This window comes from Amia ocellicauda, chromosome 10 (assembly GCF_036373705.1).
Source record: "Amia ocellicauda isolate fAmiCal2 chromosome 10, fAmiCal2.hap1, whole genome shotgun sequence".
Classification (NCBI taxonomy): domain Eukaryota; kingdom Metazoa; phylum Chordata; class Actinopteri; order Amiiformes; family Amiidae; genus Amia; species Amia ocellicauda.
In genome coordinates, this window is record NC_089859.1 from 18,947,304 (window position 1) to 18,974,137 (window position 26,834).

At 41.6% G+C, this 26,834-nt stretch overlaps 1 protein-coding gene across 3 annotated transcripts in view; it reads right to left on the reverse strand.

The window, feature by feature from the left end:
* nlgn3a (neuroligin 3a) overlaps positions 1–26,834 on the reverse strand; it is a 242,431-nt gene that overhangs the window by 84,670 nt on the left and 130,927 nt on the right. For all 3 annotated transcript variants that reach the window (XM_066715389.1, XM_066715388.1, XM_066715390.1), the window contains one exon: positions 10,111–10,296. In XM_066715389.1, the coding sequence (XP_066571486.1) occupies positions 10,111–10,296 (186 nt within the window). The remainder of the gene's footprint in view (positions 1–10,110; positions 10,297–26,834) is intronic.

A 26,834-nucleotide genomic window follows, 5' to 3' on the forward strand; every position in this document is an offset into this window, starting at 1 on the left:
GTTTCCATTTTTTTTCTTTCTTTAGTGGAACATCTCCCATTGTCAGAGCTCCCTGCGCCCCTGGTCCCTAGTTTAAAAGATTCTCAACTACTCTGCACATATGCTCTCCCAATGCATTAGCCCCCCTGCTGTTTAGATGTAGACCGTCTGTTTACAGCTCCCATTTATCCCAGAAGAACGACCAATGCTCCATAAATCTAAACCCTCTTCCCTACACTAAGATTTCAAACAAGTGTTAAACTTTCTAGTCTCTGCCTGTCTTCCTCGCCATGCACGTGGTACCGGATGTATTTTGGAGAAAACTACTGTGGAGGTTCTGCTCTTTAGTTTCTTTCCTAACTCTTTAAATTTGTCTTGCAGAAGATCATGGACTTTGATCTCTAGGACTTCAACATGCCAACAACGTTCACAAATGATATCTTCTTGGATGAGTTCATGAAGAAAGGCAATCATTCTGCAAACCTAACACTGTAGTGGCCACATTTTTCTAAATGTTACAGTTTCTTTCAGTCTCTTAGTTTCTGTCCCCTGGTCAACTGCTTGACTTTTTGTCACCAAGAAACAGCGCAGCTCTGTCTCAACAGCTGCTTTAAGTAGCTTTTGTCTACCTGCCACCAATTCACAACTAACTGGCACCACCTGAAACAGAATTCATGCTACTCCTTGACTAAATTACCTTTCTTCAACATATTTAATTTCACCAACTCAGCAGCTGTACTCAATTGACTTCAATTAAGGCAAACTACAGACAAGATTACCATCAATTAAGGCAAAGTTAAAACAAAATGAGACTAAGACTGTTACATTGTGTTGCATTGGCATATGCTTCTGGCCTGTACCCCGCTATGTGTATATATTGTGTAAACCGCAGGTCTGTGGCTCCATCCTCCATCACTGCTCATAGTTAATTTATTCACACAGTAAGAGCTGTAGTTGCCCTGTGTTAGCTGTGCTATTCGGCAGGCGTCAGCCGCTCCTGTTGACACACTGTATATATTGTTGTCTTCAGTTTGGCTACTCTGGTAACTAGCCGACTATGTATTATGTTGATTTTTTCAGTGGGTCTGCAGCACCACTCCTGTGGATCAGGGGTCCACTGCCATGATATGCGTGGAGGCCGCACAAGTTGCTTGATTGCCCGTGACATATATTGTGCAAGTAGATTATGGCCTTGCTCCTAGCTACACTAGTAGAGCAGCCGGCCTTGATATTGTAAGCGGAGGGCGTAAGAGTTGACCTCTGTAGCCTTGCTTTGTATATGCTGATTCTAGACAGTTCTCAGTAAGCGCATGATTGCGGTCCTCGCTCCTGGGCGGCCAGGTGTGACCCTACAGGGCCCCTGGGATTACTGTCTGGAGTTGTGTTGCCGAGGTCCCCTAGGGGCAGGCTCCCTTATCAGCTCGCTGCCTCCTCCCTTGCTACGGTTTTGTTATACAGTAACCCCTCCCCCTTGGGCAGTGCTTCCGACTTAGGTTGCGAATGCAACCCTGGTTATCTGAAAAAGGAAGCACTACCCAAGGGTTTCAAGGTCATGTAGTCCTAGCTCCTGGCAAAAGAGGATGAACCTGTGCAGACATCACGTTTTATAGAACAGGAAGTGGGAAGGGACATGTTTTGAGTGATGTGCGCAGGGGCCAATGGCAAAGTTGATAGAGTGATGTTTCGATTGGGTTCCTAGGGAAGTGCACAGAAACGCCTCCCCCTTGGGCAGTGCTTCCTTTTTCAGATAACCGGGGTTGCATTTGCAACCTATCATTGTCTACTGCAGGTTTTGGGATTTCATAGGCTTTGTATAGGCGGATACGAAATGCACACATTTTGAAACCCATCTTGCATTGAAACACAATGTAATAAAACACCCATTACAAAACTGTACACAAGGGGAAAAACAATTATCTGAACGTATATGCTCATATGACCTTGAGTTGTAGCACCTGATCATTGCGCTGGATGGTTCTCGAGTCTTGGTTTTTGGGACTTGGTCTGTTTTGTATGGTACATACAAAATGCACACAATTGAAGCACTATAGATTATTCTCAAGTTATTCACGAATGTATTGGCTGTTTTGAATGTTTTAATTATGCATTAATGTAATTATTGGTATTTAATCTTTGTGAAATGGCCCAAAATCTGGGCTACCATAGACACACATGTGTACAGTATATAAAGACAGGGATGTGCAGAGAGGGGGCAGTGGTTCAACCAGTCTCATGAGAGAAACGTCAAAAGGCTGATATTTAGGCACTGCACTGTTTTCTGCTGGAAAAAACAGCAATCACAATAAAGTCTGTTTTATACACACACATATATCCTACTATATCATTCTATATATATATATATATATATATATATATATATATATATATATATATATATATATTGCAACAAAGACATACACATGGTGGGACTGTAAATCATCAAGATTCTAAGGAAGAAATTCTGATCCTACAGCCTTCTATGGGTAGCACTTTGATTCAAGGGAAAGGGCATCAGTTAACGAGAGTGAAACATTATAAGAAACATTTGGAAATTAATAAAAAAAGCTAGTTTACCACCCCTCTTTGTTATTTTTTGAAAAAAGTTTGTTAAGTTTGGTCGTTAGGATTGTTTACAAACCTTAAATAATCACACAATTATGTATCAAGGATAATCAAGGCAGTGGTTCCCATTCTGTAGGGAAAATCCTGTATTTTTGGTTCATGTTCAAATGGAGCCCACAATTACTTATATAGACAAAAAAGTGCTTATACAAAGCCTTAAAATGTATTGAATTGAGTTGAACAGTTGGATATTCCATACAGTTACATACATATTAACTTATATAAAGCCTATAAAAATCAGGCTCCAATAAAACATAGGATGTTCAAACAAAAATGTAGTCAGATTGTGTTTTTCCTTAGTGTAAATTGTGTTTCTATACAAGCTGTGTTTAAAATTGTGTGCATTTCGTATCTACCATACAAAACGTAGTTAAGTCCAAAAAAACAGCACTCGATAACCAACCAGCACAGTAATGAGGCTCCACGTAGGCTGTTCACAAGAGTATGTACATTCAGATCATGTGTTTTCCCCTCATTTACACTGCATATAACCCATGTTTAAAATTGTGCGCATTTTGTATGTGTAACGTACCAGAGGGAAGCAAGGAACCAGGTTTGAGAGGTACATGGCGAATGGGAGTAGAGGGTGATTGATCAAGAGCACAAGGGTTTCAGGAATGTTAATTGAATGATAGAATGAAGGGAGCTGGGAGAAGTGAGTGATAAGGAAGGGTGATGGCGACATCTTGTGGGAAACTGGGGATGTGTTGTGAACTGTGACAGTATGAAACATACAAAACGGACCAAGTCCCAAAAATGAAGACTCCAGAACCAACCAGCAAAATTCAGGCTCTAATATATGGAATGCCATTCGTGCCAAAAGTGTTCGTCTGTCAATTTGGTAGTTCATTGGGAAATTCATTCAAAAATTTGTCAATTTGGCCATGCAGCCGGCAGTTTGGCCATAGAGTAGTAAATTCATCCAGGAATCTGTCAAGTAATGTATTAATTTGTCAGATTCGTGTGTCAATTTATCTGTGATTACATTGATCAACTACGTAATTAATGTGGCTATTCATTAATATAAACAGACAAACTTCCAAACAAACCGATGAACTTCCAGACAAACAGACCAATTTCCATGCAAACTTATAGACAACCAATGAACCTCCAGACAACTAGACCAACTTCCAAACAATCTTACAGACAAACCAACGAACTTCCAGACAGACCGATGAAATTCCAGACAACCAGACCAACTTCCAAACAAACTTACAGACAAACCAATGAACTTCCAGATGAACAGACCAACTGTCAATCATGCACCTTAATCACTTCAGTCTTTCTAGCCAATAGGAGCAGACACACTGATTGTAACCAATAAAACTCCAGGCTCACATAAAACAGCTTCAGCCAATAATGTTGCAGTTTATTGGACATTTCTCTGTCTCCTACCTCGATCCGCGTTTATTTTCCCCCTCATTAGAAAATCGGCTCAATGAATCCAAATCACTCATCAGAAATCCATCAGGCTATAAAATCATACTTGCAGTCTTTACTCCGTGAGATAGAAGTACAAGCATCAATGGATTATATTTATTTCAAAATAGATTGGATCCTTGATCGCAGGGGCTGTGCTCAGTGGGTTGAGGTTGGCTTGACATTATATGTACACCTTGTTGGCACACATATGTATGTATTTATTTATTTATTTAAATGTATGCACTACACTCTAAAAATTGAAGACTCTTCAGCGGTTCTATTTAGAACCTTTGGGTTCTTCGTGAGTTTATTTTCCTTAAAGGGATTGTCCGTTGTAAACACAAGGGATCATTTAAGAAACCTTTTTCATCATGATCGTGGTTGATTTAAGATACATTTAAGGTTCTTCATACAGAAAGAATTTGGTTTTAAACTTTACCGATTGCAAATCATTGCAATATTAGCTAATTACTTTAAGTCGGATAATGTACTGTATTTTATTAAAAATGTGCACACGAAAATAAACTAAACAATACATACTAAAGCCAAATAAACACACTAACAATAAACTCCTTGTCCTAGCCAATCGAACACATATATGCATTAAACCTAATCAAAATACATACAATTTGACAGTCTGTTAAAATGCCAAAAGCATCATCTGTTAACCAAACAAATTAACAATTAATACAAAAACACCAAGTATTTCAACCTTGGCATGTGTCATATAGATTATGCTAATTGTATTACGAGCAGTATACACCGATCAGCCATAACATTATGGCCACTGACAGGTGAAGTGAATAACACTGATAATCTCGTTATCATGGCACCTGTCAGTGGGTGGGATATATTAGGCAGCAAGTGAACATTTTGTCCTCAAAGTTGATGTGTTAGAAGCAGGAAAAATGGGCAAGCGTAAGGATCTGAGTGACTTTGACAAGGGCCAAATTGTGATGGCTAGACAACTGGGACAGAGCATCAGCTCTTGTGGGGTGTTCCCGGTCTGCAGTGGTCAGTACCTGTCAAAAGTGGTCCAAGGAAGGAAAAGCGATGAACCAGCGACAGGGTCATGTACGGCCAAGGCTCACTGATGCACATGGGGTGCGAAGACTGGCCCGTGTTTTCCGATCCAACAGACGAGCTACTGTAGCTCAAATTGCTGAAAAAGATAATGCTGGTTCTGATAGAAAGGTGTCAGAACACACAGTGCATCGCAGTTTGTTGCGTATGGGGCTTCGTAGCTGCAGACCAGTCAGGGTGCCCATGCTAACTCCTGTCCACTGCCAAAAGTGCCTACAATGGGAATGTGAATGTGAGCATGGACCACGGAGCAATGGAAGAAGGTGGCCTGGTCTGATGAACCACGAGTTCAAGGTGTTGACTTGACCTCCAAATTCCCCAGATCTCAATCCAATCGCGCATCTGTGGGATGTGCTGGACAAACAAGTCCGATCCATGGAGGCGCCACCTCGCAACTTACAGGACTTAAAGGATCTGCTGCTAATGTCTTGGTGCCAGATACCACAGCACACCTTCAGAGGTCTAGTGGAGTCCATGCCTCGAAGGGTCAGGGCTGTTTTGCCAGCAAAATGGGGACCTACACAATATAACAACGCAGGTGGTGCTAATGTTATGGCTGATTGGTGTACACTCACCTAAAGGATTATTAGGAACACCATACTAATACTGTGTTTGACCCCCTTTCGCCTTCAGAACTGCCTTAATTCTACATGGCATTGATTCAACAAGGTGCTGAAAGCATTCTTTAGAAATGTTGGCCCATATTGATAGGATAGCATCTTGCAGTTGATGGAGATTTGTGGGATGCACATCCAGGGCACGAAGCACCCGTTCCACCACATCCCAAAGATGCTCTATTGGGTTGAGATCTGGTGACTGTGGGAGCCAGTTTAGTACAGTAAACTCATTGTCATGTTCAAGAAACCAATTTGAAATGATTCGACCTTTGTGACATGGTGCATTATCCTGCTGGAAGTAGCCATCAGAGGATGGGTACATGGTGGTCATAAAGGGATGGACATGGTCAGAAATAATGCTCAGGTAGGCCGTGGCATTTAAACGATGCCCAATTGGCACTAAGGGGCCTAAAGTGTGCCAAGAAAACATCCCCCACACCATTACACCACCACCACCAGCCTGCACAGCGGTAACAAGGCATGATGGATCCATGTTCTCATTCTGTTTACGCCTAATTCTGACTCTACCATCTGAATGTCTCAACAGAAATCGAGACTCATCAGACCAGGCAACATTTTTCCAGTCTTCAACTGTCCAATTTTGGTGAGCTTGTGCAAATTGTAGCCTCTTTTTCCTATTTGTAGTGGAGATGAGTGGTACCCGGTGGGGTCTTCTGCTGTTGTAGCCCATCCGCCTCAAGGTTGTACGTGTTGTGGCTTCACAAATGCTTTGCTGCATACCTCGGTTGTAACGAGTGCATATTTCAGTCAAAGTTGCTCTTCTATCAGCTTGAATCAGTCGGCCCATTCTCCTCTGACCTCTAGCATCAACAAGGCATTTTCGCCCACAGGACTGCCGCATACTGGATGTTTTTCCCTTTTCACACCATTCTTTGTAAACCCTAGAAATGGTTGTGCGTGAAAATCCCAGTAACTGAGCAGATTGTGAAATACTCAGACCGGCCCGTCTGGCACCAACAACCATGCCACGCTCAAAATTGCTTAAATCACCTTTCTTTCCCATTCAGACATTCAGTTTGGAGTTCAGGAGATTGTCTTGACCAGGACCACCCCCCTAAATGCATTGAAGCAACTGCCATGTGATTGGTTGGTTAGATAATTGCATTAATGAGAAATTGAACAGGTGTTCCTAATAATCCTTTAGGTGAGTGTATATTCAGCTGTCAGTGAGTATTGCCGATATGCCATTATCATTCAAATATACAGATGTTTGGGTCAACACCACACTGTACACTGTCCATAATAATACTATAATAAATACAAAGTTTGACGTTTGCGCTGGGGGGCTAAGACTGTAGCCCCCGGAAGCCCCCCCAGAGCCACCACTGCTTGATTCTCTCTATGAAGTTGAAGCTGTTCACGGAATTCAATTTCTATAATCTGTAGCTCATCTAAACATAAAGTTATATATATATGTATGTATTCAGAGAAGACACAGGTCGCTGTAACCAGTCAAATCATTATATTCACTTGATAATAAATATTTAGTACAGACACATGGAACAACACCCACAAGTTTAACACTTGTTCTATATTTTAATATTTCAAAGCCTTTTTTTAAGGAAAATAAGAAAAGAAACATAACACATTTGTCACTTATTTCGACAGTATTTTAAAAATGTGTTACGCTGTAAATATACTTATTTTACTCTATACAAAGCTGTGGTTAAGCCTTGCCTATTCTAACAATTAATCTTCTCATAAACGGGCCTTTGTTAATGGTGATTTTAATTTCCATATGGTTACACAGAGACACAAGAAACGCCCTTTTTAATAAACTGCAAGATTATTGGCTGAAGCCATTTTATGTGAGCCTGAAGTTTTATTGGTTAAAATAGATGTGTTTGCTCCTATTGGCTAGAAAGACTGAAGTGGGTTTGGCACAGAGCATGATTGGCAGTTGGTCTGTTCGTCTGAAAGTTCATTGGTTTGTTTGGAAGTTTAATTAATGTAATTATGGATTAATTGACACACAAATCGGACAAATTAATACATTACTTGACAGATTCCTGGAAGAATTTACTACTTCATAGCCAAACTGCTGGCTGAATTGCCAAATTGAAAAATTTTCGAATTAATTTCCCGATGAACTACCAAATTGACGGACGAACACTTTTGGCACAAACGGCGCTTCATACTAATACAACTCAAGGTCTCATATGAGCATGTACATTCAGATAATTGTTTTCCCCCTCGTGTACATTTTCATAATGTTTGTTTTATTACGTTGTGTTTCAATATAAGATGGGTTTCAAAATACAAAGCCTAACAAATAACCAAAACCAGCAATAGACATCCAGCGATAACAAGTATAGGGCTTGCTGCACACATAGACGTTCTGGCAGGTTTTTTTATTTTTATTTATTTCAGTTTGTCAACATTAGTTTAAATGAGTTGAAAATACATAAGAACATAAGAACATAAGAAAGTTTACAAACGAGAGGAGGCCATTTGACCCATCGTGCTCGTTTAGTCCCATTAATAACTAAGTGATCCAAGGATCCTATCCAGTCTATTTTTAAATGTTCCCAAATCTTCAGCTTCAACCACATCGCTGGGGAGTTTGTTCAGATTGTGACGCCTCTCTGTGTGAAGAAAGTGTCTCTTATTTTCTGTCTTGAATGCCTTGAAGCCCAATTTCCATTTGTGTCCCCGTAAGTAAGAAGAAGAAGAAGAAGAAATCACTATCCCTTAAAACAGCACTCCAACCAAATGAAGACATCTTAAAAACCAGGCTTCACAACCAATGGAGAGCCCTGTCAGTAAAATGTTTACGTTTTCCTCTGAACCAATGAGAATTGATTTTATACCTCAAACAGCCTGAGACACAGCAAACAATTCCGGGTGTGACATCACGCATATATTAGCCACAGCTTCGAGTGAGCTGGGCTTTTCACAGAGGGGTCAACTTCAGACTTGTTTTTTATACACTTAGCATTCAGACCTACACATAAAAACAACACAGATAGTTGTTTTGACCTACCATCACTTTAAAAGTGAATTCTAAAAAAAGTTAAAAATGATGATACCCTACCTTTAAGCATTAGATCACTGCTCTTAAACATTTACTGCTTCTTGGAAGAAATGCTACTGTTATTTAGCCTGTTATTTACTGTGTTATTTATTGCATATCCTCAAATATGTGTCAATCTTAGATTTTCTGATCTGAATGTTAATTAAGTAACTAATGATTTGTTTCCCCAGGAGAAATCAAATCTAATTGAGATGAGGTCTGGTGCAGAAGCAGCACTGTTACAATTCTCTGAATGTCACAGCACACTGTCACACACTGCCTCCAGGACTCTTACTTACTCTTGTATTTGGCTGGAAAATTTCAGACCATACAGAATTGAAAGTTGATCTATCTGAGTTTATGTGTGTTGCTCCTCTGATTAATCTTCAGTGGATGGTTAGTTGCTATGGCTAGTAACAATCTCACAAGCCCAAACAAAAACATTAATCCAAAAAAGGCTGAATGAAACAGGACAATAAAACTGAATGTTCAAAGGAAGTGTACAGTAATTTAATGTATCTTCCACGAAGATGCAGGACTGTTTAGTATATTTCTAAAATCTCAATTTTATTATCTAATTAAATACAAATGTAATATGTGACAATTTATTTATTTAGAAACGTATTCAACATTCCAATACAGAACATTTCCTGTAACAGTGACAGTGGAGACTGGTAGTGTGGCACTGACGTATAAAGGCCAGGCTTCCCACTTATGACCCTATTGATATCCATGACTTAAGAACTAATCAATGTGTGAGAAGAGGGTGCCTGGCATGTCAAATGGAATCATGTTAGGGTTATGACATGATATGGCTAAGTGGTTCAAAAGCTTGACAAGGAATTATTGACCAGTCCTGACCTTTACATCCAGTAATGGAGATAAAGAAAATGTAAAAGAATGCCCTGTGACCTTTCTACTCATTTAAGATATTCTTCCCTTCCTCTAATCTGTATCTGTTCAGAGAAGTATTTATAAAATGGTTAGTCTCACTAATTAATAACATCCAGACTCTCCCATAACCCAGTTTTATAGGCTGTGAGCTTTGCAAAAATGCACTGCAGCTTCCATTCCTTTCCATTGGTTTCCTATATGCTCTTAAACACTTTCCAATATTGTATGTTTTTGTACTTTGTCTTTCCTTCCTGAGGGACATTTTTAAAAGGTCACAATACCCTCTTGTTTTCCTGTCTCAGAATGTGCTCATATAATAAGAAATGTGAAGAAAAGGATGCTACGGATTCTTTGTCAGCTACCACAGCAGACAAAAGCCTATTGATCTGTCCCCGAGACATCTCTGTGCAGCAGGAAGATGGAGGCGGAGTCTAGCAAGTCCCCGCGGGAGTCTCTTACCTTCAGAATGGTGGGAAAGCGTGAGCAGGCTGACGCAGGATGCACCAATGCCCGAGCCGAACACAGTGATCCTGTTGGAGTCTCCCCCGAAGTAGCCGATATTCTCGCTGATCCACCGCAGTGCCTGGATCTGGTCCAGCAGCCCGTAATTCCCCTTGGCTGCTTGGTCACCCGTGCTGAGGAACCCTGTGAGACAGGATAGGAGCTGTCAATCACCGGCACAACAGCAGGATCATCATGTGCACTGTTGTCACACTGGGCAGTTTTGGGCTCCAATGACATAATAACAAAAAACTAACAAAAAAACGAAACAAAAACATAATCCTTTCCCTGCTGCAGGACTGAATGAATATATCACTGACTGCCACTCCCAAACCACTGAAGTACCCATGCACTCTCAGGTACATGAAGCCAGGACCAATGTGTGTGAGACCCCACTGTCTTACAGCCAAGAGCTTTACCTATGGAGCACTGGCCCCGAGTTCAGCCCCCCGCCTCCTACCTCTGTCCCATTGCAGCATTCTGAACAAACATGTGCTTCATGAAATGGATCACGCACAGGGAGAATGTGGAAGGAAAATAGCTTCAAATGCCTATCAGGAATATCTCAGCTTGTCCAGCTCTCCACCTGGGTTCAGATAGTTCAGATGAATTCAGAAATAAGTCAGGAAATGGGTTTATCTTCCCTAAGTTCATCAGCAGTGGTAAGCTAAAAGTAAATGACATGTGGGTAAGAAGCAGAGGTCTCTACTCAGGTTATTTATAACTCAATCTGTAGTAAATGTATCCCTTTTACTAGTTAATTTACTTTGTAAGTCTCAGTTCTGGGTCCTTGCAGATAGTATTTCATATTATAGAACTGATCCAGAGCACCGAAAGTGCAGAATGAGTTCAGGGAGGTCAGTGAAAGAGGTGTGATTCAAATTAAAGAACTCCAGACTGGAAACTGTTGCCTGTCACATATGATGAGGACATGTGCAGACTTGCAGGCTGAGCTGAGTTGTGAGGACTCTGCACTGCAACTGAGAAAAGAATGGGATGTCTGGCTTATTGTCACAGATGCCACACTGGCAGTATCAACAGTCCTGCTGAGTAGAGAGCTCTGCCCGAGGGTGGCAGTGACAGAGATAGCAGGACCTTGTTCAGCTTTGCCAGGGAAATGCCAGCTTGTCGTGGTGTCAGCGATGGGACTCTCTGAGCCCTGCAGGGGAAACCAGTCAGTCACGGGAACAGCATCCTCTCATTACAGAAAATGAAGTGCATGGCATCACCATAAGCACCCATCCACACCTCACACTTCCAAGAGCTGCTGCTCTGCCTGAGATCTGCCTCAGTATGTGGCAATAGCATGTGAGTCCTGTGCAAAGCTTCTGCCAATGCCAGGCAGCAGACATAGCAGATAGACACAGGGCTGCTGTTCTACAGGAGGCTTGCTAACCAGGTCTCATCATTCCTTTTATTCCCCTTGATAACGTAAAGTCTACTACACACAAGCTATATATAGTAAGTTGTAACTAGGATTGTGACTCCAATACTGTGCATAGACTTGATTGGAAAAAAAAAAAAACAAAGAGTCATATTTAAACCTGACAAAATGCAATTCAAATTAGAACTCTTTGTGAAGCTAAAACTGAGAGATGGGTTGAGGGCGGATTTATTTCACATAGGAGCAGAAATACCCTGTTTATGCTATTCACTCTCTCTGACAGCTGTTGTTCAGATTAAGTTTATACAAAGCCCTACACCTCTCAAAGGAAAATAATAATACACCTTCTTCCCATGATCAAGGACTGTAAAATCATTCTTGAGAAACTTTTTAGTTGTCTTTCATAATTTAAAAGATCCAGTGATAGATTGGGATCATTTGTCTTTAAATATTATAACAGCCATAATAAATAATGAGGTTCTTGTTACTCTATTAATCACATTGCCAAAAAAAACATAAATCATATTTTTAAATTTAGTGAGCTACAGCATTAATCCTCTTATTTTATTACATTTATTAAAGTGTATAAAACCTGCCATCTGTGATATAAAACCTCTAACGATCCTGAGCAAAATAAAGCAAATGGTAAGGTTTCTGATTTCTAAGGGACAGCCTTAAATATATTTATCTTTTTCATTCAGTGATAATGATTACATATTTGATCACTGCTAATTTTAGGTATTTTACATTAAAGAATGATAAAAGTCCTTTACAGCCCCGTGGTGTCATTTGAACATCAGTGTTAAGGCACAATGTCACTGGAAGCCTGGTGAAAGCTGTGAGGAGACTGCTGATGGTTATCATGCTTCCAGGGTAGAGGTAAATGGATGCATGGGTGTGCATGTGTGTTTAAATGTGCTCTTCTGGGAGAATGAGTGGGTTAGCATATAGAAAAGCCTTGACCTTCAATAGCAGGAGGAGGGGGTAGGGCAAAAGAGCACAGAATGAGCTTCAGGCTTAGTTCCTCAGTCATGTTTAGAGACTTCAGTTTTGACTCTAAAACCTCCACAAACATTTCACTTCAAGAGTGTGCCAGGTCTGAATGAAACCTCAGCTTCACCATGCTGTATGTTCAAGGAGGTATCATATTCTAGTGCTATTGATGCATTGCCTGCAGTTTTGACACCCAAGCATGTCAGCATATGCAGAGAACAATGCCACCGACTCTAATACAGTTTGGAATGTATGAGTATAACTTTTCCTTAATCCTTGTAAATCCTGTACAAACTACAGCTCCTGACTCAGAGGCATTGGTAGTTACAGAGATAGATTGAGTTATATGTTTCTGCAGAAAGAGCAAAATCTGTCTTTGTGGCAGCATGCTATTCCCATTGTGTTAAGCAATGCAACTTTGCTATTTATAGTGTTAAGCTGAAAGTGTCAACATGATTAATAGCAATAATAAACACTTCACCCCAGTGGAGGTTGCAGCACCTTGATACTAAAATCAACTGTTGAGCTGGAGACACACAACAACACCCACCACAGGGCAGCACTGTCTGCTTTCCCTGTGTCATGCAGACATACTCTAACACACTAGAGTATCAATAGAGGAACAACGAAGCTGAGCAGAATAGACATGTATCAACAGATTGTCCCCTTCAGAATTCCCAGAGAGTGATAGAATTTGAGAGAAACTCAAAGATTAATATTTTTAGAAAGCAGCGACTGTAGGTACTCTCTCACGCTCTCTGTCTCTGTACCGCTCTACCACCCTGGGTTAATCATCAGGCCAACTCAAGACTCCAATCATGACACTGAAGCCCTGTCATAGGTCAGATGTGTGTGGTTTGGTAGTGAAAGTGTGTTTGTCTGGTCAGAGAAAAACCCCACAAGAATCAACCAGGCAGCACTGTGGAGTAGTGGTTAGGGCTCTGGGTTGTGGGTTCAAATCCTGGGTGGGCAGTGCTGTTGTACCCTTGAGCAAGATACTTAGATTGCTCCAGCAAAATACCCAGCCATATAAATGGGTACAAATGTAAGTCTATAATAATAATAACCAGGTTGTTGAATTAATGGATCTCTAAACAGAGATCACTGGGTTGCTGGAGTTGCCTGATCTATCCTTTTCTGTGCAGGGATAGAACTGGTCCCATCACACCAACCTGCCCCTGAAGGGAAGCAGAGCAGTGAATCTAACCACAAACGCAACAGCAGACACAGGAATAATTATTGCAATCAATTATCTCCCTGAAGTCTCTATAAGGTGCTCTATATGCATATGTATGTACACTTTAGATCATCATGTAGAGAAATAACAAATAGTATAGTAAACCTCAATATTAAAAGCAAGTGTTGGTGTTAGTGCTCTCACACCAGGATGTCATTTGATGGTTGAAAGAGACTAATTTTGAGGAAAGTTCACACTCACAGCTTTAAATACCTTATTGTACAGTGCATCACCATTTTCTCCGAAACCTCTGTTCTTCTAGCCAACATAATAGAACATTATTTTTCTTCTTCTTTTACTTTTACTTCTTATTCAGACCTTCAATTCTGCATGTACTCCCACCAGTAATAACACGCACACTCTTCTGCAGATGTTTTTGCAGTCTGCCGTGGGACAGAAATATGACAGCAGCACAGCGACTTAGCACCAATTTCCTTCTCCATGATGCTCTGCATTGATATTGTAATATTGATTATGATTAAATGCTTGTTTCCTTAACAAGGGGTCATAACTCATAATCTAATGGACGGGGGCCGATAGCAATCAGGCTCTTGTCTCCTCGTCTCCCAGAGTAGCCCAGCTGATAATTAAGTGCTGATGTAGGGGGCAGCGCTGGCTGTCATTGCAGCCCAGTGAGAGAGGATTGGTCTGCGGAGGGATGGAGGGGAGAGGGCAGGGGTCAGGGAGCAAAGGAAAGGTAATGATGCAATAGAGAAACCATGCTGGCTGGGGGCCAGGGTCTCGCTCCCACCTCCCCATGGGTGCCAGCTAACAAGGCGGCCTGTGTGTCCCTCCCCACACTCCCCACAGACAAAAAAAAATACAAACAATCGCAGCCTTGACACACTCACAAAGGGCTCAGCCTTCCTCTGCCAGCCCAAAGGCTGAATGAAGAGCGGAGGGCTGCAATGCGGGGGAGGGGGAGAGGGTCGCCTCTGACACCAGTGCATAATACCCCAGTGTGTTAAATCCATGATGGGCTGTGAACACCCGCAGTCAGTCCCTAGAGAAGCCCATTCCCACAGGGTTCAATCAGTATTAGGTCAGGATTTCTGCATTCCAAACCCAGGGCTTATAAGGTGGCTGAAAGAAGCCGATTGCTATGTGTACTGCAGTGCGTTTTCTGTTCTATACTTGCTGGTCAATAACACTGCACACAACACCACAGAGCACAGAACAAGAGGGCTATTCAGCAGCGATCCACACACTGAACTCCATTCACTTTGTCTTTTTTTTTCCTGAAGAGAAAAACGACAGACCATTGCCAGAGAGAGTCACGCAGTGACACAGGCTGCAGGATGTGTTCGAGTTATCAAATAAATTCCCATAAACAGCCCTCACACTCTGGGATCTGCTCTGGGATCTGCTTTCCACAGATTTCTTTGCAGTTCTATGGCTAGAAAACCTTCTGTTGTTGTTCTTGTGGTTTGTTTATTTTACAATGCCTAATTATAAATATGAGCTCTACACTAATACAATGTATATTGTGCATACTGGGTCTGTTAAATGTTTGTTATACAGGTTTACTATGTCACTGTGCAATGGACCATGTTGAACCTTACTTTAACCTTACCTACCACAGTACACTTGCATAAAGACTTCATCAATGTCAAGATCTTGAAAGGAAATTATAGCTTTCATGGGAAGGCTGGAGAAGCAAGCTTTGTGAATCTGAAGAATCACACTACATTATTAAGTGTATACTGGTACAGACCCTGTTAAACCTAACCATGTGAGCCTGTGTCACAGCTTCCATTGTACTACAGGAAGACAAAAATTACCTGCCTGTCTGTAATCAGAGTGCAAGGCACATCTCGACAGGCAGAGCTGGGCTTCGATGAGACTGGATGAAATTACAAATGTGCTGTTTGCATCTAATGACCGTGACATGTCGATACCACTCAATCAATCACAAAATGGATTCTGCCAGGGCACAGATCTCACTGCAGAGGAGTGCATAGGCAGTGCAGACAGAGAAATGCTTTTACTCTAAGTGTTAGCTCACATCACATGAATGAAAGGAAAAACAAGCCCTCTCCTCTTTGTAGGCTTGGAAGAGGGACATGCATTGAAATCATCAATGCAATCAGGGAAGGACTAATGCTGCTCAGATGAATAAAGGTTGCAATTTATCAACATTCTTTAAAACTGTAATTCTAAAATAAATAAAGTCACACTGAATTGCTATTGGGATTGCTAGCAAATTGCCAGTGAAAAGCACAGGCATTACTCGGTAATAGCAGAATTTCTGAATGTCCATCAGCCGGCACCCGGAACTTATTCCGTCATCATTTGTCATACAAAAATATTATCATTATTGTTTTGTTTTACGTGTGTGTGCAAATGGCTAAAGAGGCTGACACACAGCTGTAGCTCTGGATCTGTGCCTACACTCTTGAGGCAACAAGCATCTCTTGCCCCAGCTCTCTCTCTCCACCCTCCCTCTTGTTTTTTCTTACTCTCTCTCTCTCTCGCCCCTGTGTCTCTCTTTAAACTCCCCCCGCCCTCTCTCTCTTACCCTCTCTCTGTCTGTGTCAAACTGAGCTTGCCTGTGAGGCAACATCATGCAAATTGACAGTCCTGCGTTGTAGAAGAATTGCAAAGTGTAGCACATGTTGCTGTTGGCCTACTTTCTGTCAGCGTAGAGTGGCAAGTACACATCTCATACACATACTGTTGCTGCTATGAGAAGGGGAAGAGGGGATATAAAACCCCCTGAAAGGGCCGCCCTGTGTGGCTGTGTGTTAATGCCCAGGGAGTGTCTGCACTCCCTGGGGAGCCAGGTCATTAATCATGGTGGGGTAGTAGCTCCTCTCCGCCGCACAAAGATGGATGGAGTGTGTGTGCAGTGATGTCACCCTGACGAATTGCCCTGTGATGTTGGCTGAGACTCGAACATCGCTTCTCATTTCAATTAGTTTCAACACTGCAGCATCCCTTTAACGCAGGTCACTCAGCCTCACCATCACAGAACCGCCTATAACAAGTGTTGGCCTCTCCACAGGAGCATAAGTCCAGTTTGGCATTATAGTTTGCCACCAATATTTCAATATAATGATGTATGTTATACTTGTTGCTATATATATATATATATATATATATATATATATAATAAATCTATATTTTTAATAACATATAGGTGTTTTAACCAGCAAATAATAGAAAGATCATTTTTACATTTCTGTACACTGTGCTCTTGTGTAACACATGCTTGAGAAGATGGTTGAAAGAACACAAGGCAGTTTTTGTTGCTGTGAATGCATCATGACAGTGTGATCGTGTTGACGTGAGGGATGATTGGTGGTGGTAATGAGGTTGATGCTGTCTGGGAAAATAAGTCTTTATCACCTTCTGTTTCACTTTATAACATCTCAGCTCCAGCCACTTTGTTTGCGGTGGAGCTAGAGTTTTCGTTCTAATGACATGCCTCTATCACCTTTGATTAAATGTATCCAATTAGTGGAGTCTATGTTCCAGATAAGAGGAGCTGGGGAGCTTTGAAAGTGGGCAAGACAGTGGCAGAGCCATCAAATGATGCTGTGATGGGGTATTTGAGAAGCTCCCAGCGAACTGAATATCACACCACAAACTCTCATCGGAGCAGTATTGCAGAATTTTTACAATTTCAGAATTTTATAGAAGCCTGACAGGAAATAGCCCTGCCATGGCTGCAGCTTTATTGCTGGCAGATCCAGCAGGTCCCAAACTCTTACAGAAGGAAGGATATTTTATATGTTAATGCTAATTTTTTGCATAGCTATAAGCCCAAAACATTTGCATCAATACAATTAATTTCTGCTCCATATTTAACAGAAAACAAGTAAGTGCTCGTGGAGACCATAAAGCAGCACACAGGCTTTCAGTGCTATCCCTAAGACCCAGCATTACCACCCCCTTCAAAACTACAGCACAGATCTACAGCCAGCTCTGCCCCAAGGAACTCAGATTCATTGCTGCTAAAGAAAAGCACATCTGATGGGCTTCACTCCCTAAGAAGCTAAGAAGTTATTTTTATCAACAAAAGAGAGAGAGATAGAAAACTAATGAGACAAGAAAGTGGAGTACACATGGCTTAAAATGAGTCACCTGGGCTGGCAGCTCCCTTCTGCCTTCTTTCAGGAGTGCTTATCACTGCTGGAAGAATAAGTGAGCTCTTCGTAGAGGAACTGTTTATTACCAGAGCCCTACCCAGTGAATCGAGACTCATCTAAATATAACACTGCTGTCAAATCCACAATCTCATAATCAACATTCTCTACCTGCCTAGCAACACACTGGTTCACTAGTTTCAAGTGATGCAGAGCTATACCTCAACTACTCCTTGATATACAGTTTGAGAACAAGTTAGACTGCGTTACTAACAAGCAATTAGTACAAGCAATACTGACAACGCTGCAGTTAAATGACTAGTTTTAAGGTAATCTATAATATCTATATATTTCGTCTAATGTAGCAATTAAAAGTCTGGTTTGCAATAACGTGTTACAGTATCCCGTAATGTGTAGCTTTAATACACAATGAGCCAACATCTGTTACAAATTGCTGGAAGTGTTACGAAACGCGACAGGTCCCTTTCTCAAAGCAACATAAGCATTATATAGGAGACGACAGGACTACAAAGGAGGTGGCACAGGTGAGAAACGGTGCGGCAAATTTGCTGCGCAATCTAAATTCATACTGAAGTTGAATTCCACTGAGAATTACCGTCGAGCAAACAAACAGAAGCAGTCAGATACGCTCTTTTTACTGCTGCCTTTTAATCTCTACACACTACAGAGACCCAGCACACTCCTGCACCACCAGGTAACAGCTTTGTTTCTGTTTGGTTTCATCTGCCAGGATCTCTGGGCAGTACGCTCAGCTCCTCTGTCTGCTGACGGGAGGCTCCGGCAAGGCGTCCTGTTTGTTTTGGTTTTCTTTTCCTTCTTCTGTCTTTTATGAATATGTCTGACAGTTCACCAGCCCTGCAGGAGGTCCTGTTGCTCCAAATGTCACTTTAGTTTAGTTTATTTCTTTGCCTAGCTGCTGCCCTCTACAGGGCTGGTTACCCAGATACCTGCTAATTGGAGATGTGGGGGTAATGCATGGGTAGTGTGGGGCCAGCATGGGGCAGCTTGGATGTGGGAGGGGCTGCTGCTCCCGAGTGGGCAGGAACAGAGACACTGCTGCTACTGTGGTGTCTAGACTAGGGGTCAGAGGGCACTGCAGGGACAGCTGCTCAAACCAGGGCTGCCGCTGGTTGACCACACACAAATCTCACTGGCAAACCTCTCTCTCACATGCTGTCCGTGTCCAGGGGCAGTGCCACACAGGGCTGGGCAGTGCAGCAGCTGGAGTGCTGATTCTCTTTGAGTGTTTTCCCCTTCTTTATGTTCAGCATGCTGGGATCTGACTTCTGTTCTGTCTATCGGTATCTGAGTGAGGCAGCAAGCAAACACCCAGCTGTAATGGAGTTACCTCTTAACTTGTTGACTTGTTCTCCTGGTTTAGGAACACATCAATGAAATACATCTTAATTATTATTATTATTATTATTATTATTATTATTATTTATTTATTTATTTATTTTATTTTTTCTTAATTTGATATCTTATGATGTTGTTTGCTGAGAAACAGAGTGCTGTACCTCTCTGCTCACAGACAATATAATGAGAAGAGATGCAAGACACCCTGCTGGGACACCTGTCTGTTTCATAAGAACATAAGAAACATACGAACGTTTGCAAATGCAAGGAGGCCATTCGAACCATCGTGCTTGTTTGGTGTCCGTTCATAACTAAGTGATCCAAGGATCCTATCCAGTCTATTTTTAATGTTCCCAAATTGTCGGCTTCAACCACATCGCTGGGGAGATTGTTCCAGATTGTAACAACTCTCTGTGTGAAGAAGTGTCTCTTGTCTTGAATGCCTTTAAGACCAATTTCCATTTGTGTCCCCGGGTCCATGCGTCCCTACAGATCTGGACAAGCTCCTCTGGTTTGATGTGGTCAATGCCTTTCATGATTTTGAAGACTTTAATCAATTTCTTTCTTGAAGTGTGGAGCCCAGAACTGTACACAGTATTCCAAATGAGGTCTAACTAGTGCATTAGTCTTAATATTTACCTTACTTCCCTTGTTTTAAATTCTACACTTTTGACAATACACCCTAGCATTTTGTTTGCCTTATATATATATTATATTGTCTTTGGTGTGAAACCTTATCAAAACCTTTCTGGAAAGTATATCATATCATATGTTTTCACGTGATCTACAGCTGCAGTTAAATGTTAAAAAATCTCTATTACATTTGTAAGACATGATCTGCCTTGTCTAAACCCATGTTGACTATCACCAAGAATATGGTTTTCATTAAGATGCTCCTCCTAAGTAATACAGGTGAGACTGATTGGTCTGTAATTTCCTGGCTCAGTTTTGTCCCCTTTCTTGTGGATAGGTATGCCAGTCTATGTTTGGGAAATTGAAATCCCCCATTATAACAGCCACATCTTTGATATATGTAGTCCTGATTACATTGTATAATGCAACATCTTTCTGAATATCTGAGTTGGGTGGTCTGTAACACACTCCTACCACTAATCCTCCAGATCTTTTATTCAAAAGTTTAACCCACAAAGATTCCATTTCATTGGCAGGATCTAATTTGAGTTCTTCTGCCTCAATGTAATTTCTGATATATAATGCTATCCCACCACCTCTTGGATTTTGCCTGCCTCTCCTAAACTGTGTTCCTTTCACCTTATATTCATCCCCATCATTTTCTGTAAGCCATGTTTCTGTCACTCTTACAACATCTTAGTCACACGCCAGCACTGTGGCTTCTAGGTCTAACATCTTGTTGCTTATACTCCCAGCATTGAGATACAAACATTTCAGGACATTCGTACTAGAAGTTTCCCTTGGTTTTCTTACTTTAGTAGAACATCTCCCATTTTCAGAGCTCCCTGCCCTCCTGGTCCCTAGTTTAAAGGATCCTCAATTACTCGGCACATATGCTCTCCCAATACGTCTGGCCCCTTTCTGTTTAGATGTAGACCATACTGTTTTTACAGGTCCCATTTATCCCAGAAGAAAGACCAATGCTCCATAAATCTAAAGCCCTCTTCACTACACCAGGATTTTAACCATGTGTTGAACTTTCTATTCTGTGCCTGTCTCCCTGGCCTGGCACGTGGTATTTGTAGTTTTTCTCAGAAAACTACCGTGGAGGTTCTGCTCTTTAGTTTCTTTCCTAACTCTTTAAATTTGTCTTACAGAACATCTGTCCTACTTTTTCCTATGTCATTGATTCCAATGTGGATCATGACCAGTGGATCCCCCCCTGCTTTGGCCAGTAGCCGGCTTCTAGTTTAGGGAGATCTGCAACCTGAGCACCAGGCAGGCAAGATACCATGCAGGTCTCCTTATCACTAGAACACACTGTGTGATCTACACCTGCATCTACATCTACATTGAGCTTCCTACTACACTGCTCAAAAAAATTAAGGGAACACGTAACACAGTATAACACCAAGTCAATTAAACTTCAAGGATACCAATCTGTCCAGTTAGGAGGCCTAAGCGATTGTGAATCAATGTCACCTGATTTGGTGCAAATTAAAGTGACAACAGGTGCACTGGAGAGGCAACAGCAAGACAACCCCCAAAAAGGGAATGGTTTTGCTGGTGGTGGCCACAGACAATTGCTCTCTCCTTATCCTTCCTGACTGATTCTTCTCTAGTTTTGCGTTTTGCTAGTGTCCTTGTCACTACTGGCAGCATGAGGCGGTACCTGCAGCCCATACAAGTTGCACAGGTAGTCCAGCTCCTCCAGGATGGCACACCCATACGTGCCATCGCAAGAAGGTTTGCTGTTTCTCCCAGTACAGTCTCAAGAGCATGGAGGAGATACGAAGAGACGAGGATAGCTGGACAGGGCCGTAGAAGGGCATCAACCCAGCAGCAGGACCGGTATCTGCTCCTTTGTGCAAGGAGGAACAGGAGGAGCACTGCCAGAGCCCTACAAAATGACCTCCAGTGGGCTACTGGTGTGCATGTTTCTGACCAAACTGTCAGAAACAGACTCCATGAGGGTAGTTTGAGGGCCTGACATCCTCTAGTGGGACCTGTGCTTACAGTCCAGCACCAGAATTCACAGATGAGAGCAGGTTCACACTGAGCACATGTGACAGACGTGAAAGAGTCGGGAGATGCCGTGGTGAACATAATGCTGCCTGCAACATCATCCAGCATGACCGGTTTGGCAGTGGGTCAGTGATGGTCTGGGAAGGCATATCCTTGGAGGGTCGCACAGACCTCCACGTGCTAGCCAACGGTACCCTGACTGCTGTTAGGTACCGGGATGAAATCCTCAGACCCAACGTCAGACCTTACGCTGGTGCAGTGGGCCCTGGGTTCCTCCTGGTGCAGGACAATGCCCGGCCTCATGTGGCCAGAGTCTGTAGGCAGTTCCTGGATGATTCAGGCATTGATGCCATTGACTGGCCCTCACATTCCCCAGACCTGAATCCAATTGAGATCCTTTGGGACGTTATGTATCGGTGCATCCGACGCCGCCAAGTAGCGCCACAGACTGTCCAGGAGCTCACTGATGCCCCGATCCAGGTCTGGGAGGAGATCCTCCAGGACACCATCCGCTGTCTCATCAGGAGCATGGCCAGATGTTGTCGGGATTGCATACAGGCACATGGGGGCCATAAACAATACTGAGTCACATTATGAGTTGCCGTGATGAAATTCACGCAAGTTGGAACAGCCTGTGATTTCAATTGTTTACTTTGATTTTCAGTGTGAGTTTGAATCCAGCCCTTAATCGGTTGGTGATTTTGGTTTCCATTGACTGTTGTTGCGTCATTTTGTTCTCAATGAATTACACAATGTACAGTAAAGATTTTGATCTTTAATATATTTCGTTCATTGAGATCCGATGATTGATTAAGTGTGTATATCTACCTTCCTGTTCTGGGAGGGAAGCACCGTGGTGCTCTGATGCTCAACTGCCCTCCCATCACCCTCTGAGCTGTTACTGTCCAACTCGGTGTCCAGCAGTTGGAACCTGTTGGGCATTTCTAGCTCTTGAGTTGTCTCTTCTAAGGTGTGTGCACGTCCTTTTCTGTAGTTATGACTTACTTGTAATACAGCTGTTCTCTACACTTTACTGCTCGTCGGGCTCAACCTTCCTAAGGCATACACACCATCTCTCTCATGGGCTGACTGACCAATTCTTCATTATTATTATTATTATTTTTTTTATTTCTTGGCAGATGCCCTTATCCAGGGCGACTTACAACATAAGTGCAAAAATACAGTAAGTACAAGGCATCAGTCACTACAAAGTTCAAGATAATACATTTTACAAATTCCAATAATTTCATTATCACTAATACAGCATAGATCAGCAAACTGGGCCTCAAGATCACAGTCTCTGATCTCTAGGACCTCAACATTATTATTATTATTATTATTATTATTATTATTATTATTATTATTATTATTATTATTATTTCTTGGCAGACGCCCTTATCGAGGGCGACTTACAACATAAGTGCAATACAAAGTGCACAAAACATTCACAGATTAAGTCATCCTGGATAAATTAATCCAGGAAGGCAATCATTCTGCAAACCTGACATTGTAGTGGCCAAATGCTTCTAAATTTTGCAAGTTGTTGGTGCTAAACACGGTCTTTTTATGTTTTTTGTCCCTAATTCAATTACTTGACTTTTTTGTTACCGAGAAACAGCGCAACCGCAGCACAACAGATGCTTAAGTACCTTTTTGTTTTAGCTAACTGTCACCAGTTGACACCTAACTCCACCTCCAAATTCCTCCAAATTCCTTGACTAGATCACCTTTCCTTCTATCTATTTATTGTAGCCAACACAGAAACTGCACTGAATGAACTACAATTTAGGCAAACTAAAAACAAGATTAGAAATCCTTAGATTGTCTGAAAGTAGAAACACTGTCTGACTTTGGCTGACTTCAACTGTGTCTTCTGTGCCTGACAGATTCGAAGGTGATGGATGGCTAAGACGAATTCTGCAATAATTCCTTTTTCTTTTCTATTTCTATTCTAGTTATATTTATGTGTGTGTATATATTATGTATGTATATATTTATACAGTACACAAAATGTGACATAATGCTGAGAATGGAAAAATTGTGGAATAAAGATCAAAATGTATACTTGCACAGATTGCTTCTCACTGGGATTTGTTTCTGCTAGAGATGTTCATTCTCAAAACTAAATATTTTTGAAGTAAGAATTGTTCTGCAATATGTTCAACTGTTCCACTGGTGTCGAGTGACAGATGAATGAAAGGGACAGACCATCACCAGTGAGAGCCACCCTGCCTGTCATTTACTGGAGTGAAAACACAGACTGGCTTTCAATCCTATATGCCACGTATGCTCCATTTCACTGTGTCCATACAGAGCATGCTAAACATATTGGAAGATGTCCAGGATTTTTTTTTTCACAAGAAGAAGGTTTAAAATCATCTGTGTTTTGTCAGTAAAATATTTAAACGCCAGTACATGCTGATCCTGATTAGGACATTTCTGTCGCACAATTAAGGGAGGTTTTTTATTGTGCATCTAAGGTGCTTGCTGCCCCTGCACACACTGCACAAGAGGTCTGAACAGCCAGCCAGGCAGGGCCAGAGAGGAGTGTAAGAAAGCAATTGAGATCCTGGCAGTAATAATGTTAATTTCTACAAACCAAAAAAAAAAAAAAAACACTTCTGTGAGAGATGCAAGGCATTTGAAATATGCAGAATACATTATCTGAATTTCAAAAGAGGCTTCACAACAAAATCAGAAACAAATATTGCGTGGATGAAGATGCTGCTTTATATTCAGCAGGTAATAACCACAAACACAAACACATGTTATTATGTTTGCGAATCAACATTTACAGTAATGTATGAAAGAGGTTGGCTTACTTTAAAGTACAGTCTGTGCACTCGGGTCAGAGATGCTTTGTAGGTTGTGGAGAATGAGGAAACTCATTAGCTTGTTACAGCAGTAACATTTTAAACAGCCACTTCAACTTCAATACACTTCAAATCTGAAGCTACAATACCCCCAGATTAGTCATTTTAATTTTCTTCCCTTTTTTTCATTTCACTCCTACACTCCTAAGGATTTTAATCTATCCATTTGAGTCAGCCGTATCTCACTGGAGTTTTAAAATAAAAAATAAATACAAAAAATAAATCAAAATAAATTATTCTACAGAATTTCCAGTAATCCAATACAATTGTTCCTACAGAATATTTGGAAATCCTTTATCTTTTAAATGTATTACATTGTGGTGGTAAAGCTAAGCTTCCTATATGGACTTAAGCATAGCTTCATTCTCCTCCTGTGGAGTGCTCAGAGAAGGTGTGGATTAAGTTTAGAAAGAGGAATAGCTGTCTCCTCTCTCACAGAAAACAGATGTGACAACAGTTGTGCACAATATGTATCAATATGAAGAAAACCCCACTTCAGATGTCCCCCATCAGCCCAGCTGCTGCCTGTCTGAACCCCACTCAGGTAAGGTTGCCAGGTGAGGGGCCAGTCCCAAGCCTCCAGCCACTAATACAGCAGCTTCAGACATTGGATGTGCCCCCAGCCAGTGCTGTCACCTTTGCTTCCTTCATAAACGCAGCAGAGATCCAATCTAGGTGCAGCTGGGAGCAAATGACAATATCAGCCTTTCATTTTGCTAAGCAATCTAATAACTGGAAGCTGAATTCAAGGTGAGATGCGGCCCAAGGTCACAGTGCAATGTGCTGAGCATGTGCGCATCCATGCAGAGAGATCACCAGGGGCAAGAGAAGGGACAGCCTGCATTCAGCCCAACCTACATTTTGTCATCTTACAATACTACTCAGGACTGCAGGACTCATCCTCACACACAATTCAATATGCATGTTCTAATGATCGGTTCATGTGGTATGAATGAACAAGGATCCCATTCCCATGACAGAGTTAAACACAGCTTCAAACTGCCCTGACATAAGAACATAAGAAAGTCATTCGACCCATTATGCTCATTTAGTGTCCATTAATAGCTAAGTGATCAAAGGATACTATCCAGTCTATTTTTCAATGTTCCCAAATTTTCAGCTTCAACCACATTGCTGGAGAGTTTGCTTCCAGATTGTGACAACTCTCTGTGTGAAGAAGTGTCTCCTGTTTTCCGACCAACCAGTTAATAATTCATATAGTTACATTTACCCTGAATATCTTCCGTTGCGATTTTAGGATCAATCTTTGGTATGGAACCTTGTCAAAAGCTTTTTGAAAATCTAAGTATATCATATCATATGCTTTCGCGTGATCTACAGCTGCAGTCACATGTTTAAAAAACGACATGAACTGCCTCGTCTAAACCCATGTTGATTATCTCCAAGATTATGGTTTTCATTAAGATGCTCCTCTATTTTCTGTCTAATTATTGTTTCCCAAAATTTACAAAACAGGTGAGACTGATTGGTCTGTAATTTCCTGGCTCAATCCAATCGAGCATCTGTGGGATGTGCTGGACAAACAAGTCCGAATCCATGGAGGCCCCACCTCGCAACTTACAGGACTTGAAGGATCTGCTGCTAACGTCTTGGTGCCAGATACCACAGCACACCTTCAGAGGTCTAGTGGAGTCCATGCCTCGATGGGTCAGGGCTGTTTTGGCGGCAAAAGGGGGACCTACACAATATTAGGCAGGTGGTCATAATGTTATGACTGATCGGTGTAGATATTAGGTACTTACAGTAACATTGATTATTTTCTTTCTGCCATATGAAGGTGAGGCTCAGTTCAGCTGAAGATGTAAAAAATGGAATTCGGTATTTTTCAGATTTTTACAAACCAGACTTTTCACAAAAGCTATGCCTGTAAGAACTCTACCTAATAATTGTGGTGCTTTTGAAAGATTATTCTAAGAGATCTGATATATCTTCGAAGGAGGACATGTCAGGGGCTAATTGTTAAAAATTGAGAAATTTAGTGATGTGCCCTTGCAGAAGGCCTGAAGGACTACCCCTGCAATACAAATTCCCTCCTGCAATATTGGAATTCT